The sequence below is a fragment of the Equus quagga genome, chromosome 11, assembly GCF_021613505.1.
Source record: "Equus quagga isolate Etosha38 chromosome 11, UCLA_HA_Equagga_1.0, whole genome shotgun sequence".
Lineage (NCBI taxonomy): Eukaryota > Metazoa > Chordata > Mammalia > Perissodactyla > Equidae > Equus > Equus quagga.
This window is the reverse complement of record NC_060277.1, coordinates 22419264-22438075: the sequence shown is the minus strand read 5'-3', so window position 1 is coordinate 22438075 and position 18812 is coordinate 22419264. Positions and strand designations below refer to the sequence as shown.

The 18812-nt window shown below is 40.8% G+C and overlaps 1 protein-coding gene across 2 annotated transcripts; it reads left to right on the top strand.

Annotated features, from left to right (window-relative positions):
• Positions 1 to 225: 225 nt before the first annotated feature.
• On the top strand, positions 226 to 18806 carry CCN6 (cellular communication network factor 6). Of its 2 annotated transcripts, none has more exons than XM_046676383.1 (5): positions 226 to 625; positions 8748 to 9024; positions 12732 to 12974; positions 15340 to 15403; positions 16716 to 16834. In XM_046676383.1, exons 1-5 carry the CDS (start codon positions 578 to 580, stop codon positions 16720 to 16722), a joined length of 639 nt encoding a protein of 212 aa, XP_046532339.1. In that variant the 5' UTR covers positions 226 to 577; the 3' UTR covers positions 16723 to 16834. The 2 variants fall into 2 exon arrangements, with proteins under 2 accessions (XP_046532339.1, XP_046532338.1); XM_046676382.1 differs by lacking the exon at positions 15340 to 15403 and adding an exon at positions 17983 to 18806 and having other exon boundaries at positions 230 to 625; positions 16716 to 16909.
• Positions 18807 to 18812: the final 6 nt, after the last annotated feature.

Below are 18812 nucleotides of genomic sequence, written 5' to 3'. Positions count from 1 at the left end.
GCAGGGCTCCGTACAGGGATGTCAGAGAGAGAATCAGAGGCTGGGGACCCAGGGAAGGCCTTTGGGAACCTGCTGTGATGTGAAGGGAGAGTTGGGAGACTAGGGCGCTGTGGGCAGAGACCAGGTCGGTCCTCCGTGCCCCAGGCCAGCGGGGAGCAAAGCAGCACAGAGAGGGGTGCAGGGCAAACCCAGAGGAGAGGTGAGGACGGCAGACGCAGCGAACTTCCCATTTTGCCCAAGGGTAGGCTCTGATCTTTCTCGGAACAGGTAGAAGAGTTACTCAAAGAAAAGTCGCCACTTGATCTGCCTTCTCAGCCCGGGAGGAAAGGGGAGCGCTCACACCCTCATGACGCACTCCGCGCCACCGCGAAGGTAAACAGGAGAGGAGTCGCAGGAAAGTAAACAGGGGATTCACAGATCCCTGAAAGCGAAAGCAGAGGCTGGGAGTGTGCGCCCCAGTGAAGGCGCGGGACGAGGAGGCGTGGGGGTTCTTCTGCCGAGGAGACAGAGGGCAGCTTTGTGCGAGGCCACCAGCGCGCCCGCCTCCCGTCCCGGGGTGCGCACCGTCCTGGGGAACATGCCGGGGCTCCTCCTTCCCACGCTTCTCCTCGCTGCCCTGTCACAGGTAAGACCTCCCGCCTTACTCCTTCCCTTCAGGAGACTACAGCAGTTCTCGTTTCTTCAGGTCCAAAGTAAAAAAGGAAGAAGATGGGGCAAGAGGAGGGATAAATTCCTTGTGGAAATACAGGAGCCATTTTCCTCTGCAAATAAAGTTCTGTTTTAGTTTATTAGCTTCATGAAGGAAGTGGAAAACATTTCCCCTTTTCAGGTAATGGCACTTAATCCTATTTTCGATGTGTTTGAACAGCTCCCAAACTTTAATAATACGTATATTTTTTATTGGCGTATAACACACAGCGCGTATTTGGGGAGCCGCAGCTCTGCCTGGCCTGGCGCAGTGAATGGTGCCCCTTCATGTGGGCTCCAGGCTGGGGCTCAACTTTCCGGAGTCGGGTACAAAATGTGCAAAGAGCCACTGGAAAAAGTGATTTTGACAACTTTTTTCGGTTAAGCTTGTCCTTGTTTGAAAGGAGCACTTCGGGACAAACATTTATATTTTTGAAACAGTCTATGACTTTGTCTTTTCTCGACCCATGTGTTTCTCCCTTTTTATGAAAGGGAATCAGTCCATGGAGACTTTGAAATATTTCAAGCAACAGACCAAAGGGTTTAATTTAATATGATTAATTCATTGCCTTGGTATTTTTTAATGAGAAGATTAAAACAGGGTGACTGACTTATGGATTTATTTACATGGGGGAGGTTATTGCTTGCACAGAGAACAGAGCTTTTGAAACCTGATGATTGAGAAAACATGGACGTGTCTGTGAGTTAATAGTTGATTGGGGTGGTAAGTAGTAGATATATCTTAGAAAACGAAGGATTGAAAATTGTTACGTAGGAAGAGATTTAAAAGGATCGTAACAAGAACATCTGGGGTACACTTCATTGTTGCTGTTATGAGGAGGGGTACACTTCCCCAGTAAACGTGAAGTGAGATGGGGCTGCCTATCTCCTATTCCACTGTTCCTGTGAAAAGGCTTGTCAGTGTATAATGACATTACAGGGGATTGAAAGCTACAACAAATTCCTAAATGGCAAATATCCCAATGTAGAGAGATGTGTCCAAAATAAAAAACAAAAACAAACACAAAAAGGTGTTATGAATAGATCAACGAGAAAGTATTATTTTGCTTAACTGTGCTGTTATGAATTTTGAAAGGGTCTGATAATACCTAGCATTTATTGAACATGGGCTATAAGCCAAGCACTATGCTGGCACTTTAGTCATTATCTTTTTTTGGGGGGGGAGGTATGTGGGAGGGGAAGATTAGCCCTGAGCTAACATCTGCTGCCAATCCTCCTTTTTTTGCTCAGAAAGACTGGCCCTGAGCTAACATCCATGCTCATCTTCCTCTACTTTATATGTGGGACGCCTGCCACAGCATGGCTTGACAAGTGGTGCCATGTCTGTGCCCGGGATCCGAACTGGCAAACCTCCGGCCACCAAAGTGGAGCATGTGAAGTTAACCGCTATGCCACTGGGCTGGCCCCTCTTTAGTCATTATCTTAATCCTCAAAATAACCTTGCAAGGTGGATATTATTAATCCCATTTTACAGAGGGGGACTGAGGCTCAAAGATGGAATAAATGATAGAAAGTTATCTAAGATCACAGAACTCTACTAAAGCTCAGATCTGTTGTGACAACCCTCATTCTTTGTATTGCACCATTCTGATGAGTCTTTTGTTGTTTTCAGATTTTGCTTTTGAAACCAATCAAAATTATGTCTGAAGAAAAGGGAAAACAAAATAATTCTTTATATTTACCCATATATTTGCCATTTCCAGGACTCTTCATTTCTTCCTCTATTTCTGAATTACTATCCATTGTAATTTCCCTTCAAACTGAAGATCTTCCTTTAGTATTTCTTGTGAGGCAGGTCTGCTAGCAACAATTTCTCTCAGTTTTTGCTTATCTGGAAATGTCTTTTATTTCACCTTCATTTTTGAAAGATAGTTTCACTGGTGATAGAATTCTAGGTTGACAATTTTTTTTTTCTTTCAGCATTGTCTCTGGGCATCTTGTTCTTCTCTTCCTTCTCTTCCTCCTCCTCCTTTTTCCTTTATGTTTTTTTTTTTAAAAAAAGTCAATTTTTTTCTAGCAGTTTTAGGTGCACGGCAAAACTGAGAGGAAGGTATAGAGATTTCCCATATATCCCCTGCCTCCATACATGTGTAGCCTCCCCCATTATCAACATCCTCCACCAGAATGGTACGTTTGTTACAATTGATGAACCTACATTGACACGTCATTGTCACCGAGAGTCCATAGTTTATGTTATGGTTCACTCTTGTTGTATATCCTATGGGTTTGGATAAATGTACTATGACATCTACCCACCGTTTTAGTATCATACAGAGTGTTTTCACTGCCCTAAAAATTCTCTGTGCTCCACCTATTTACCTTTCCCCACAACCCCTGGCAACTACTGATCCCACAGTTTTGCCCTTTCCAGAATGTCGTATGATTGGAATCACACAGTATGTAGGCTTTTCAGATTGGCTTCTTTCACTTAGTAATACGCACATCTTTTAATGGCTTGATAGCTCATTTCTTTTTCGTGCTGAATGATATTTCATTCTCAGGATGTACCACAATTTGTTTATCCATTCTCTGACTAAAAAACATCTTTGTCTCCTTTTGGAGGGAAGTCAGATCTCATTGTTATTCTCCTGCATGTAATGCTTTCCTTTTCTCAGGCTGCTTTCAAGATTTTCTCTTTATCCTTGGTTTTCACTATTGAAAACCAAATTGGCCTCAGAGATGATATAGAGGTACTTCAAGACTGGAAAGATAAACAGGTGTCCCCAGGTGGGCAGTTTGGGGAGTGGGCATTTCATCAGAGGGAGCAATATGAGAAAAAACATTGAGGAGAAAATCGACATGGTGAGTCTAGAAAACTGCAAGGCATAGGAAGAGAGTGCATCGGGAGCTAAGGCTGGGGAGGTTGGCATGAACCGCTGCAGAGGGGGCTTTAGATAGCATGCTCAGAAGTTTGTACTTAGACTGGAGACAGTCGTGATGGGCTTTAAGGAGAGGAGTGATACAAGCAGATATGGATTTTTTTAAAGAGATCCCTCTAGCAGCAATCTGGTAGATTTGTTTAAGTCACTCTTGAGGGAAGAAGACCAGTTAGGAACTTATTGCAATGGTAACTAGTTAGCAGCAGTGAAAATGGGGAAGAGGGACAAATTCTACGGATATGATGACAATAAGCAGGATTAGTCACTGAACGGCGATGGGAGGTGAGGGAGAGGATGACCCAGATGATTCCTAGCTTCCTAACTGCAACTTTTGGAGAAGGTGTCTGGCGGGGGAAAGGATGACTGTTGCACATGAGTTCTTCCTGGAGGACATTCGAGTGGAGATGTCCAGTAGGCAGTCAGCTATATGGGTCTAGAGTTCAGTGGAGAAGTCCTGGCTGGAAATTCAGTTTCGAAGCTGCCTCCGGCAGAAATTGAAGGCAAGGGAGTGGATGAGATTGCCAAGAGACAGCGCACAGAGTGAGAAAAGCAATACGTTAAGGTCATGAAACACCACGAAGCCTTCCTCTAAGTCAAATTCGGGATAAAGGAGCCTGCAGAGGTATGTTGAGAGGTTGGGCTGGAACTGGGAGGGCCTGGTGTCGTGAAAGTCAAGGGAGTGGAGGAATTAAGAAAGAGTCACATGCCTTAGGGAGGTGGGACAAGGGGAGGAGCAAGAGACCCCATGAACATGAGCCTGGCTGAGAGGCCGCTGAACCTGGGAAGGACTCCCTGGTAACCTCGGCTGAACCTGTGCAAAATTAAGAAGTAAACAGTCACTATTTCTAGCCTCGCTATTTCTACTCCCTTCTTCACTTTTGTATTTCCTTTTCCCCTCCTTCTGCAGGAGCCCAGCACTGTATCCTCAGCGTTGATTCTCACATTGTATATTCAACTTGAATAGGAGCTGAAAGTCTTACTCCAGGGAACACATGTTTTAATAGTGATAAGAAAAAAGGCTCGGGGTTTAATGGTGGAATTTCAAACTGATACTTTTTTTTCTTTTTGAGGAAGATCAGCCCTGAGCTAACTGCTGCCAATCCTCCTCTTTTTGCTGAGGAAGACCGGCCCTGAGCTAACATCCGTGCCCATCTTCCTTTACTTTATATGTGGGACGCCTACCACAGCATGGCATGCCAAGCAGTGCCATGTCCGCACCTGGGATCTGAACCGGCAAACCCTGGGCCGCCGAAGCGGAACGTGTGCACTTAACTGCCGCACCACCGGGCTGGCTCTCAAACTGATACTTTTAAATGCAGAGTTTTTGAGTTGAAACGAGGTTTCGCTCTCTGGATCAGTCCAGCTGCCTTCAGTTCCATCAAATGAAAACAGAGAGTTAATTACGTAATTACTTGCCAGGCACCCGGCTGGGTACCAGTAGTGCACCAGCAAATGAACCACAAACCCCTGAGGCTGGGTAGCCTTATGGCGAGTGGAGAAGACAGGCGCTTACACACATAATCTCAGCACAAAGACGTGTGAAAGGGAGGCAGGGGAGGTTATAGAAAGTTTTCTGGAAAAGGTGATACTTAAACAGAGCCCTGAAGGATAACTAGGTAAAGGGCTGGGGTCAGGTGGAGAATCTTACAGGCAGGAGGAGCAGCGTCAGATAGGCAGGGACTGCAGAAATTTTAACTTGCTAGAACCTAAGGAATGTAAAAAATGCAAGAGAAGAGGAGGGCCCTGAATGCTGTGCTTAGGAGCTTGGACTTTGCTGTGTCAGCGACTTTCAGGTGTGAGGGATGAAGGGGAGGGAGCAGGTGAGGTTGATTTCCAGCTTCCTGGCTTGGGGAACTCAGTGCATGGTGCCACCATTCACTGAAATGGGAACTACTAGCTGGGGAGCAGTTTGTCGGATGAGGGAGAAAATGAGGTGCTTGTGGGACATCAGAATGGATAGACCCTGTAGAAATTAATGAGTTGTAAGCTTATGGGGCAAGGTCTAGGCTGGTGAGGAGAAACAGATGCAGAGATTCAGCGATTTGTTCAATACCAAAGCTGGTTGTGGCAAGACCTGGACTAGGGAAGGAAAGAGGGTAAGGGTTGAGAGCTCTGACTCTGGACTCTGGTTTAAAACGCTTACTTGCTGTGTGACCTAGGACAAGTTAAATAATGTGAGTCTCAGCATCCTCATTAATAAAAAGGGGTGTATATGTTCCTATCGCTACTCTAACAAATTACCACAAACTTAGTGGCTTAAAGCAACACAAATTTATTATCTTACAGTTCTGGACATCTGTAGCCTGAAAATGGGTCTTACAGGGTTAAAATCAAGTGTGGACAGGGCTGTGTTCCTTCTGGAGGGTCCAGGGGAGAATCTCTTCGTTGCCTTTTCTAGCTTCTAAAGGCTGCTTGCATTCCTTGGCTTGTAACCCCCTTTCAGCAGTGGCATCTCTCCTACCTCTGTTTCCATCATCACATCTCTACGGTCCTGCCTCTCTCTTTCCCGTATAAGGATGCTTGTGATTACAGTGGACTCACCTGAATAATCCAGGATAATCTCATCTCAACATCTTTAATTACATCTGCAAAATCCCCTTTGCTATGTATGGTAACATGTTAGGTTGTGGGGATGAGGACATGGACGTCTTTGAGGGGGCCATTATTGTACCTATCACATGGGGATAACTACTACTCCATACTGTTCTTTTGAAGGCTAAATGGTATAATTGTGTAAGGTACTTGACACCTAGGAAGTACCATGTTCTTTCACTCAATAAATATTTACTATAGACAACAAGACAGACATTAGGCAAAGAGCTTGCTCTCAAGAAGCTCACATTCTTGATGTGTGACTGCAACAATAAACGAGTAAAATATATAGGTAATAAGGTAGGTGGAAAGAAGGGCTGTGGGGAAGGAGCTGGGGCAGGATGCTGTTTTATAAAGGATGGTCAAGAAGGACCTCATCGATAAACTTGAGCACACATCTAGAGAAAGTCAGGGGGAGCCACAAAGATACCCAGGGGAAGAGCATACCTGGAGTCTTCAAAGACCAAGGAGGCCAGTGTGGAGGCTGGGGTGAAGCAAGCCAGGGGGTGTGTGGGAGTGGGGACAGAGGTTGCAGGGCCTTGGAGGGTAGTTTGGATGTTACGTTGAAATGGGAGGCTAGGAGGAAGCCACCCCTTATGAGCAAGGAGTGACATGGACTGAGGTATGATTGACATACAAAAAGATGTACATATTTGATGTATACAATTCGATGAGTTCGGGATTAAGTATATACCCGTGAAACCATCACCACCATCAAGGCCATAAACATATCCATCACCTCCCAAAGTTTCCTCCTGCCCCTTTTTTATTATTATTTATTTATGTATTTTTTGGTGTGGTAGGAACATTTAACATAAGATCTATTCTCTTAGCAAATTTTAAGTACACAATACAGGATTGTTAGCTATAGGTACTAGGCTGTGTGTGTCTCCAGAACTTACTTATCTTGAAGAACCCAAACTTCATACTTTTTCACTATCACCTCCCCATTTTCCCCACCCCTCAGTCCCTGGCAACCACCATTCAGCTCTCTGCTTCTATGAGTTTGACTATTTTAGATTCCACATATAAGTGAGATCATATACTATCTGTCTTTGGGTGTGGGGCTTATTTCACGTAGCATGATGTCCTCGAGGTCCATCCATGTTGTTGCGAATGGCAGAATTTCTTTCTTTTTATCGCTGAATAATGTTGCATTGTCTGTCTACCACAGTTTCTTTCTCCATCGACGGCGATTTAGGTTGTCTCCATATTTTGGCTACTGTGAATAATGCTGCATGGACATGAGAGTGCAGGGATCTCTTCCGGATCCTGATTTCAATTCCTTTGGATAAATACCCAGAAGTGGGATTACTGGATCATGTGGTAGTTCTATTTTTAGTTTTTTGAGGATCTTCCGTACTGTTTTCCATAGTCGCTGTACCAATTTACATTCCCACCAACAGTGCACCGGGGTTCTCTTTTCTTCACATCCTGGCAAACACTTGTTATCTTTTGTTTTTTTTTTTTAAATAAACAGGTGTGAGGTGCCATCCATTGTGGTTTTGATTTGCATTCCCCTGATGATTAGCGATGCTGAGCATCTTTTCATGTTCCTGTTGGCCATTTGTATGTTTTCTTTGGAGGAATGTATATCCAAGTCCTTTGCCCCTCTTTTAATGGTTTTCTTGTGTGTGTATGTGCCATTGAGTTGTATGAGTTCCTGATAAATTTTAGATATTAACCCCTTATCAGACATATAGTTTGCAAATATTTTCTCCCATTACATAGGTTGCCTTTTCATTTTGTTGATTATTTCCTTTGCTGTGTAGAAGCTTTTCAGTTTGATGTAGTTTCACTTATTTTTGCCTTTTCTTTTAAAAGAACCCTCCTGGATACCAAGTGAAGAATATAGAGGACAAAGGGGGAAGCAAGGAGAACCTTTAGAAGACAATTATAATCATCTAAGTGAAAAATAATGGTGGCTTGAATCACTGTGGTAGCAGTGGGGGTATTAAGAAATGATCAGAATGGGTATAATTTAAAGACATAACCATTAGGATTTACTGACAGGATTGGATACAAAATGTGAGAGGAGTCAAGAATGACCTCACCCCAAGATATTCTGGAAAAATGGAATTGGCATTTGCTCAAATAGGGATGTCTATGGAAGAGTAGATTGGAAGGGGAAATTGGGAGTTTATTGTTGGTCATGTGAAATTAGCTATGCCTATCGAATCTCTACGGGGAGATCCGTTAAGTAGGCAGTTTGAGTCTGAGCTCAGAAGAGAGGTCTGGGTGGGAGATAAGAAATATAGTGAGAGAAGATACTTTAGAGGTTTTAACCCCAGGGGGTGCCAATGTTTAGCGATGAGGAGGATGAGATGCAACCAGCAAAGGAGACTGAGAAGGAGTAATCCATGAGAAAGGAGGAGTAAGAGAGTGATGTCTTGGCTACCGAGTGAAGAAAAGTTGAAGGAGAGAGTGATTATGTCAAATGCTGATAGATATATTATTACAATTTACCACACCATATTCTGCCAATTTGGGGGAATCTTCTATTTCCATAAAGTTTCTGAAATTAGTTTGAGGAATCATTTCTAACATCACCTTTATTATCAAATGAAGTTCTGCAGGGCACAGGACACGCCTGAAGGAAGGCCTGGAGAAGTCTCAGAAGTGCATCAGCGGAAACAGTTTTGTCATTGGCCCTGTAAATGCCCTCATCAGGAGCCCAGGTGCCCTCCTGGAGTGAGCTTCGTGAGGGATGGCTGTGGATGCTGTAAAATCTGTGCCAAGCAACCAGGGGACATCTGCAATGAAGCTGACCTCTGCGACCCTCACAAAGGGCTGTACTGTGACTACTCAGCAGACAGGCCTAGGTACGAGACTGGAGTGTGTGCATGTAAGTGTCTTCTTCTGAACCTGCTGGAAAAGGTGGAATCTAGATAGGATTTTTTTCTGCAACTGTTAATTTGGAATTACCAGCTTAGTTTGGCTACATATAAGATGGGTTTAGTTTTCACACCCCCGTGGGACTGGCTCCATCATGTTGGACCCTGTGTGAAATTAGCAGATGTTTACACACATTCAGAAACCTCTATTTTTACTGCGTTGAAGCAACCTTGCAGTTCTTCTCAGTTAATTGTTAATGATAGGACAAATTATGTAGACAGTCTAACTTCTTAAAGTGCCACAAAATGACAGTTTTTGTTAATACTGTCAAAAGCAATCTGAATTCAGCCTTTTCTGTAATGAAAAAATAATCTTGCTTAAAAGGTGACGATGCATATCTAGTATTCAGACAGATGCCTTTCATCTCAGCCTTCCCAACTAGCCGTCAAGTTACTGTACTTTTTGCTGAAGCAGGTTAGTAAAAAAGATGGCGGGGGCACCCCAAATCACAGCCTGACCCCTAGCTCTATGGGTCTAAGCTCTGGAGGCTGATTGAGACCATCTAAATCTACAACACCTTGACAGTAATTCAGGATGTCAATTTATTTAGGATAAAAAATAAAGCCTCCTGGCTGGCCTGGTGGTGTAGCGGTTAAGTTCGTGCACTCCGCTTCGGAGGCCTGGGGTTCACTAGTTTGGATGCTGGGTGTGGACCTATACACTACTTGTCAAGCCAGGCTGTGGTAGGCATCCCACATATGAAGTAGAGGAAGATGGGCATGGATGTTAGCTCAGGGCCAGTCTTCCTCAGCAGAAAAAGAGGATTGGTGGCAGATGTTAGGTCAGGGCTAATGTTCCTCAAAAAAAAAAACAAAGATAGTCTCTAACAGAAGAGAAATACTCTTGTCAGCTGAGCAGTTTAGTTACTCTGTGGAAGAGCCTTCAATGGGAAGGCAAATGACCAGAAGTTTGTGAACATGGAATGAGAGCACATCTTTAGAGTCAGACTGAATGTGTCAAGCCATTCAAGTCTGATAGCCTGATGCCCCTGTCAGCACAATATTATACTGGTTAAGAATGTAGGCTCTGGGTTCAAATCCTTGGCTCCATCTGCTGAGTGACCTTGATCAAGTTGTTTAATCTCTCTGTGCCTCAATTATGTCCTACGTACTTCCATTCTTACAGTTGTTAGGAGGATAAAATGAAATAATGAGATAAAACCCAACACACCCAGCACAGCATCTGGTATGAGTAGACCCTCAAAAGTGTTAGCTGTTTTTTTATGAAAATTCTATAGGGAAAACATGGCCTTTTCAGACTCTGGCATTCAGGACACTCCTTTCTCCCAAACAATGCTGGGTCAGTTAGTCCGTTAACCTAACAAACATTTAGTGAACATCATTTACTGAGCCAGGCACTCGGACTGAGGACACAACAGGGGAAGAAAAGACACAGACCCTCCTTTCACAGAGTCAGTTTATTGTGTCACACAGATCTTTCCACAAGTAATTTCACATACAATGTGATGAATATTTTAACAGAGCATAGCCATGAGGATGGGGGTGGGGATAATCTATAACTGGGGTCACAAACTATGGCCCAGGGACCAAATCTGGCCCACAGCCTGTTTCTGTAAATAGTGTTTTGTTGGCACACCAGCATGCCCATTCAGTTACGTACAGTCTATGGCTGCTCTGCAGTGGCAGAGTCTAGTAGTTTCCACAGAGACCATCCTATGTACTATGGCCTGTAAAGGCTAAGATATTTACTGTTTGGCTCTTTGTGAAAATTTGTTGATTCCTGATCTAGAACAACAGTTTTTTAAACTTTTTGGCCCAATGTTCTCTTTAGTCTTAGAAATCAGTGAGGACACTAAAGACCTTTTGTTTATGTGGGTTATCTCTATGGTATTTAGTGGATTGGAAAATTTAAAATATTTGCTAATTCATTTGAAAATAACAGCAAACCCATTGCAAATTAATAGGAATAATGTATTTTATGAAAAAGTCTCATTTTCTAAAACAAAGGAAAGTTTAGTGAGAAGAGTGGAAATGTTTTACATTCCTGCAGATCTCTCTGCTGTCTGGCTTAACAGAGATGCAAGATTCTCACATCTGCTTCTGTTTCAATCGATGCGACATGTTGTTCTGGTTGACATATATGAAGGAAATCCAACCTCACACAGATACATAGTTGGAAGAGGACGAAATATTTTTACAGGCTTTTCAGATAATTGTGAATATTCTTTTTTGATATTATATTCAAACTTGAGAAGTGATAGTTTCCTAAAAATGGCTGCATCATGGAATCTGAAACCACATCAATGAACTTGTCCAACTCTGTGACATCAAAATACATTAGTCTATCCAAGACCCATCTGGAATGCGTCTTTTACTCACGCGTGATTTTGTAATACCATGCATTAGTTATTTGGAAAACATCAGTTTGGAAAAACGGGTTATACAGATGTTTCAAATGTTGATACACTGAATTATACAATATTTAAAAAAATCACATTAATTAACACCAATCTCATCACAAAAGTCTACATATTGGGTAGCTATAAAGACCTCAGTGGTAGACACAGTTTTCTAAAATTCTAATTTTTGCTTGAAAGCTGGAATTCTCTCATTGGCAACAAATACTGTCAGTTGTTTTCCTTAAAGTGACAGGCTCACTTTGTTCATTTTTGAGAAAATGTCTGCCTAAAACTCGAGTCTGCATAACCATGGTTTACCAGTCATTTCTTCATGTGAAATTCCCACTAAAAAATTGGCCAGTTTGGCCCAAAACTCAAACAATAGCATAGGTGCTTTTCCTCAAGATAACTATTATGCTTTGGTACACAGAAATGTTCAATGTATACTTCCTATTTTGCCACATAGAATATTAAAAAGACATGTATTTGATGATTAAGATTTAATAAAATTAATAATTTTTACTGTGTTATCAAGGACGTTCTTAAGTAAAACTAGCTTTTTTTTTTTTTTTAAGTACAAGTGCATGGCAAGGAATAACACAATGACTAACCTGTACAGTTTGATCCATGCTAAGGTGCCAGCAGCAGTTTTAGCCACCATTGCTTTTGCACCATCAGCGCAAATATCAACACAGTGAAAAAGCCAGTTATATCTTAGTAGTCCGAAAGAGTTTTGACTTTACAGATTCCATGAAAGGGCCTCAGGCACTGCCAAGGGGTCCATGGGCCACACTTCCAGAGCTGCTGAGCCAGGTCAATAATGCCCCTCAGAGGAAGTGAAAGTTTCCTCCAATTCTCTTAACAGTTACTATGCAGTACTGTAGTTAAACAAATTATGATTACTTCAGTCATTCACATATCCTGACTTCCTGACCATACATCCTAGCCTGTTGTTGGGCATCTGGGGAAACCTCAGTCTCACCAGCCATCAACCCATCTTTCAGATTTACAATCATTATCTCGTTGCTATACTCATATTGGAATTTTGCTCCAGAACCTAACCTTTGCCTGGTCTTAATTCCAGAAGTGACCATTTGGGACTGATAGCCTACAACATAATGAAAATGTCTCATTTTCACCCTTCTACAGATGTTCTGTGAAGGAGGTTCCAGATGGGCCCTAAGAAGATGAGAACTTGACTTCATAAAGGAGATAGTTATTTCCTCTATGGTTTATAACTGGAGGTCTAGTCTATCAGTTAGGGCTTCTTTGGTGATTTTGCTCTTTTCTATCTTCAGACCTCGTAGCAGTGGGATGCGAGTTCAACAGTGTTCATTACCATAATGGCCAGGTGTTTCAGCCCAATCCCCTGTTCAGCTGCCTCTGTGTGAGTGGGGCCATCGGATGCACTCCTCTGTTCATACCAAGGCTGGCTGACAGTCGCTGCTCTGGGGCTAAAGGTGGAAAGAAGTCTGATCAATCAAAGTGTGGCCTGGGACCATTACAACAGCAGCCCTCAACAAGCTACAAAGCAATGCCAGGTGCTCCTAAATAGAACTGTTTTTCATGAGTGACTTTTTGTGGTTTTCTCTCATATTCCTTTTCTGTACCACAGGTACTCAGTCAGTACTTATTGATTGGTGGCCCCTGTGAGATTCAGTTTGGCTGTGCCATCTCAGTCTGCCTCAGGCAGGGACATTCTGAGTACCTGAAAGGACACTTTATAATGTTATAGATTTTTCAGTAAAATATTGCAGTTTTTAAAAACTCTACTAGGTCAGGAAAACTCTTCTAAAATCTTACTACCTTTGCTTATTACCACTCAACCTCTTCTCAGGAAATTTGACCCAATATTGTTCACGTGTTCCCTGGAAAAGCTTTTATTTGTATTGTTCTATTATGAGTAAGAAGTATGAACCCATCCAGTTTCAAAAATTTTCAAACACAACTTTTGTATATGATACAACCGGAAATAGAAGCCTATTAATTAAAACTATTTGAGGACGTGTTTTGAATTTGTAAAGATTATTTCTAAAAATAGAAAACTGCTGATGTAAAATTATCCTTTCATTTACTCTGAAAATGAAGCTCAACAACGACCAATCTCTCTCTCTCCCTAAATAAACGCACACACGCATTTTTAATTAGGTTACCCAGGTGTGTATTTAAGTCAGAAACATGAAATGAGATTATTTATTACTCATCTTGAACACATGGCCATTTACTGTTAGAATCAGTACATTCATGAGCCTCATATTCTGGTCAGCTCTAAGTTAGCGTCTTATTTAAGTGCAAAAATGCCAGCATATGAAGCACAGATGAGCCAGGACTGAAAAGGGGCAATGTTGATGCCTGGTTCTTATTCATATTTCTGTTTTCATCCAGAAATCAAGAAGGCCTTTTACATGAAATTTAGAGCTTAGGGGGCTGGCTCCGTGGCCGAGTGGTTAAGTTTGCGTGCTCCGCTGCTGCGGCCCAGGCGTCGGATCCTGGGCGCTGACATGGCACTGCTCGTCAGGCCACGTTGAGGTGGTGTCCCACATCCCACAACTAGAAGGATCTGCAACTAAGATATACAACTATGTGCCGGGGGGGGGTTTAGGAAATAAAGCAGGAAAAAAACAAAAAGGGAAGATTGGCAACAGTTGTTAGCCTAGGTGCCAATCTTAAAAAAAAAAAAAGAAATTTAGAGCTTAGTGAATGAAAGGTGCCATGGAAACACAGAATATTTGTATATGCTAAAAACTCCTAAGTTCACTTATATTATCTGGCTGTCTAATGAAAGCAACTATAGTCAGAGAAATGAGTTTTAGATATGTAAAAACTAACTCTATGAAAGGAACATGCTTAGGGACCCCAATTATGTCAGTTAATTTGAAAAAAATCTAACAGGTTGGGGTAAATTTGCATTTACCATACATAGTTATTCAACTAACAGCACAATGACACTACAGTCATGCACCGCATAACGATGTTTTGGTCGACGACAGACTGCGTATACAACAGTGGGCCCATATGATTAGTACCACATAGCCTAGGTGTGCAGTAGGCTCTACCATCTAGGTTTGTGTAAATACATGCTATGGTGTTTGCACAATAATGATATCTCCTAAGGATGCATGTCTCAGAATGTATCCCCATCATTAAGCGACGCATGACTGTAATGCTCTAAGATGTATAAAATTATAAGCCAAATTGTTCTTTTATCAAACTGTACAGCAACAGCTGATTTTCTGCTTTAGGCCCAAGTGACTCAATATACAGCTCTTCTTAGAACACATACTTGAAACTCCCTGGTGGGAGAGACTCCCTTAGAGCAGCAGTTTTCCACAAGTAGGGCCCTCTGGATCAAGTTCAAGTTGGTCTAACTTGTGAAGTTAGAGCAGTTTCAGAGGGTTCACTTGGAACCTGGTTGGAGAGGGTGTCAGATGGTCATTGTTAGTGATTTGTGCTTTGCTGAAAAAATGAGAAAAATCTCCCAAATTGCTCTCTGGCATTTGAGATATCGGCCCAGATATGTTTCAAAGTATATGTTCAGTCTAACGTCTCTCCTTTGCTTAACTCTGAAACTGTATTTAAGGGCCCAAACAGGAGATTGGCTTTTAAAGACAACCACAATGACAAACACACACTTGAAGATATATTTGTGACAGTAACTTATATACTTAGTTAATTCTGGGTGGTCTACAGTTGGAACTAGGTTTGCTTGGTCAGTATGAAGTATGCCATGACAGAATGCCCCCATGCTTTTCTCACTGCTCACCAAGTACTAAACTTTTAAAAACCTCTTCTGGTTTTCTCGCTTTGTAATGAACGTTAAACAAATTCCTGAACTGCAGCTCTTGGCTTAACTTTAAGTGAGATTATTGGTAATGCAATAATCTAACCTACCTTTATTTATTGCAGATGCGTGCCAGGCTTTTAATCTGCTTCCTGCCTTGAGGTCTTATAACTGCTGTCTACCTTCCAGGTATCTTCATGTTTCTGCTTCCTCTTCCTCAGTTCTGTATGCAATTGCAAGATCCTACTGTAATAACACTGAAAACAGTTTCAAAGTCATTTTATTCAAAGATTGCACATACTTCAAAGCGACTGATATTTCCTATCAAGAAGACATTTTTTTTTGTAGGGATCTTTTTGAGTTTTAAATTGACATTTTGAAGGAATGTAGCCAGAATTTTGCTATGTTCAACTGCAGACTCAAATCACCTTATTCCTGAAGCATCCATTTTAGGATGTACTTAACCTTAAAGAAATGCCTTGAGACAATAAACCAATATGGAGTTTTCTTAAAATGAACCAAGGACCTGATTCATTCACGAACAGAACAGGAAGCTCCCAATGGATTTACAAAGAGATGGAAGAATTATTATGGCTTCTTTATTTTTTTCAATTACTTTATTGGGATCATAATGGTTTATAATTATTATGCCCTTTTTATATTCTCATTATTCACCCCCTTCCCCTCCCATTTCTCCTAAGCAGCAGGCAGTGGAGGGGTTCCATGGATCCACTCATTCACACACCCCTTCATAGATCCATCCATCCATTCATCCTCCATCTTTTCATAGGTGATTTGAAATGGCTAGTCAATGGAGGGAATACCAGGGGCCTGATAACATAGAGAATGTAACAGTTTAGCTGAATGCATAAAATGGGTTACACATTCGCCATGACTTAGTATATAATAATTATTTAGGTGAGTGTAACGTAGAGAATTTTCTAAAAGACTAGATTAAAACAAGTGGAGGAAAAATAACTGGTCTCATTGATAGTTTAATTCTCAAATATAACTTTCATATTTTATAGTTTAACATATTATACAATTTAACATTAAGACCACATTGTTCTGATTACTATCTCAAATCCCCTAATCCTACTAATGCCTATTTCAACGTCCTGGAAATATTATCAAGCATGAGGCAAGAACCAGAGAAAAGGCAGATATCCATCAGGACATAAGCTTCAGCTTAATACTCAGAGGATGGGCTAAGCAGAAAAAGAAGCAAATAGGTTAATCTACTCAGTTTTTCAGAGATAAAGTATTTTTATTTCTCCTAAGAAACTGGACTGTAGCACTTGATTGAAAGGTAATTTGGGGAATGGGAAAAAGCGAATGATGGATTAGACCATAAGCTTATTTTATAGGGACTTGCATTATATAAAAACAAAGGTTCATATCTTTTAACTATTAGCTTAAAAATAATTAAAAATTCTCTCTCTACATGAATGTGTGCGTATATTCATATACACACATACATACTTCTCCCTCTTTATTTTAGCTTATAGGAATCTCCCACTTATTTGGAAAAGAAAATGTCTTGTGCAAGCAACGAAGTGGACCCCTTGCTCCAGAACATGTGGGATGGGAATATCTAATAGGGTAACGAATGAAAATGCCAACTGTGAAATGAGAAACGAGAAAAGACTGTGTTATATTCAGCCTTGTGACACTAATATATCAAAGACAGTAAAGGTAAAGTTTAATCAGATTTAACTTCATCATGATTCAATAGTAAGAGACTCCTGAAAAGTGTGTGTGTTTTAGAGGGAAGGATGGTGCTTGGTTCTTATAAAAATAAAATCACCTCATTGTAACTCTTAAAGTCAGACTATCTCAGAGGAAAGCAGATAGTAATCTAACTGCACTTCGTGGGAAAACTCTCACCAAGCAGAAGGTAACATTAAGCTGTAGATTCTAGATACTCTGATAGCTTAACAGTGTGGGTCTTGGTCAGCCTGATTTGTTGTGGTCCCCCACCATGTATGTTTTTTAAGAGTAGGTCCTTTTCAGACTCTAACTTCTTTTTCTATATTATGTAGGGGAAACAAAGCAATGGATAAAAGATTTTGGTTGCTATATCATAATTACAGAAACAGACATTATGAACATCAGAGAAGTTCTAATCTTGTTACATATCACCTACTCGGAGAGAGAACCACACCATTTCCAAAATTCTCTGTGCTTAGATAGTAAACTTGCCAGAGGACTATGATAAAATACTTATTCTAAGATTGCTTGGTATAAATAGAGCTAGTCCTACTCCTAGAACTAAGCAAGATGACAGTCTCATGAGCAATTTTTAGAAATGCTACAAAACCCTTCTCATCATCCCCAAGTTATTCCCTATCATATTAGGAAGCTGACAACTCAGTTTTAAAGGGATTAAGGTATTTATTTAATCTATCCTTCTACTCAAAACTGTCTGAGCTATGTTAGGGAATTTGCTGTCTTAAGTAAATAAACATTTAATAAGACATAGCCCTTGATATTAAACAAAACAGAAATTTTCATTTATTGTAGAACTAAGTGAAGGGTAGACAGCAAAGAACATTTGGGAGTGGGTCCTATAACACGAGGGAGCAAGAACAGGAAGGACAGAGGGGATTTTAAAGGTAGAAAGGGGAGTGCTGGAAGTCACTAAAGAGCAACTATTAAGGCCCTAGAAATAATTGTGTGTGTTATAAAATGACGTATATAGTATCACTTTTTTTAACTACTGTAATCAAATTTAAACAGTGACTTCTTAATGTTATGTGTCTTTTCAGATCCCCAAAGGAAAAACGTGCCAACCTACCTTCCAGCTCTCCAAAGCTGAAAAATTCATCTTTTCTGGATGCTCAAGCACTCGGAGTTATAAACCCACTTTCTGTGGAATTTGCTTGGATAAGAGATGTTGTGTCCCTAATAAGTCTAAAATGATTACCGTTCAATTTGATTGCCCAAATGAAGGGTCATTTAAATGGAAGATGCTGTGGATTACATCTTGTGTATGTCAGAGAAGCTGCAGAGATCCAGGAGATATATTTTCTGAGCTTAAGATCCTATAAAACCAAGTGCTTAAGGGAAAAGTTAAGTTAGTCAATCATGTCGTTACATCAAAAAATTAAAATGGTTTTAAAAGGGTGGCAAATCTGCCTTATTGATTTAAAACAGTAAGAATGCCTAGCTATTCTCAGATGATTGTATTTCAGGCATTAGAAGCTTTTAAAAGGTTCTCCTAAAAATAGTGTAAAACTTGAAAACCTTAAAATTGAACTCTTACTTTAAAATTATCTTATAATTTATGTGATACACAGATATTTGGTTCCATCTACGTTTTCCATATATAATGGAAAATTATACAATTTATAAGAAAACATTTTATTGTAAAATAATTTGGAATACTTTGTTGAAGATGTGTAAAAAGCATATTAAAATTTTACAACTTTATCTATAATTTGACAGTCTAGCCTAGGTTCCCATCAGAAGATAATCATTATAGGGTGAGAAGATTCTAGATTAAGTCTTAAAAATAGGACTAAGATTAAACCATAAATATATTTATAATTTCCCTTCCCCTTTCCTCAATATGAGTTTATTAAGATTTCTTTTAGAA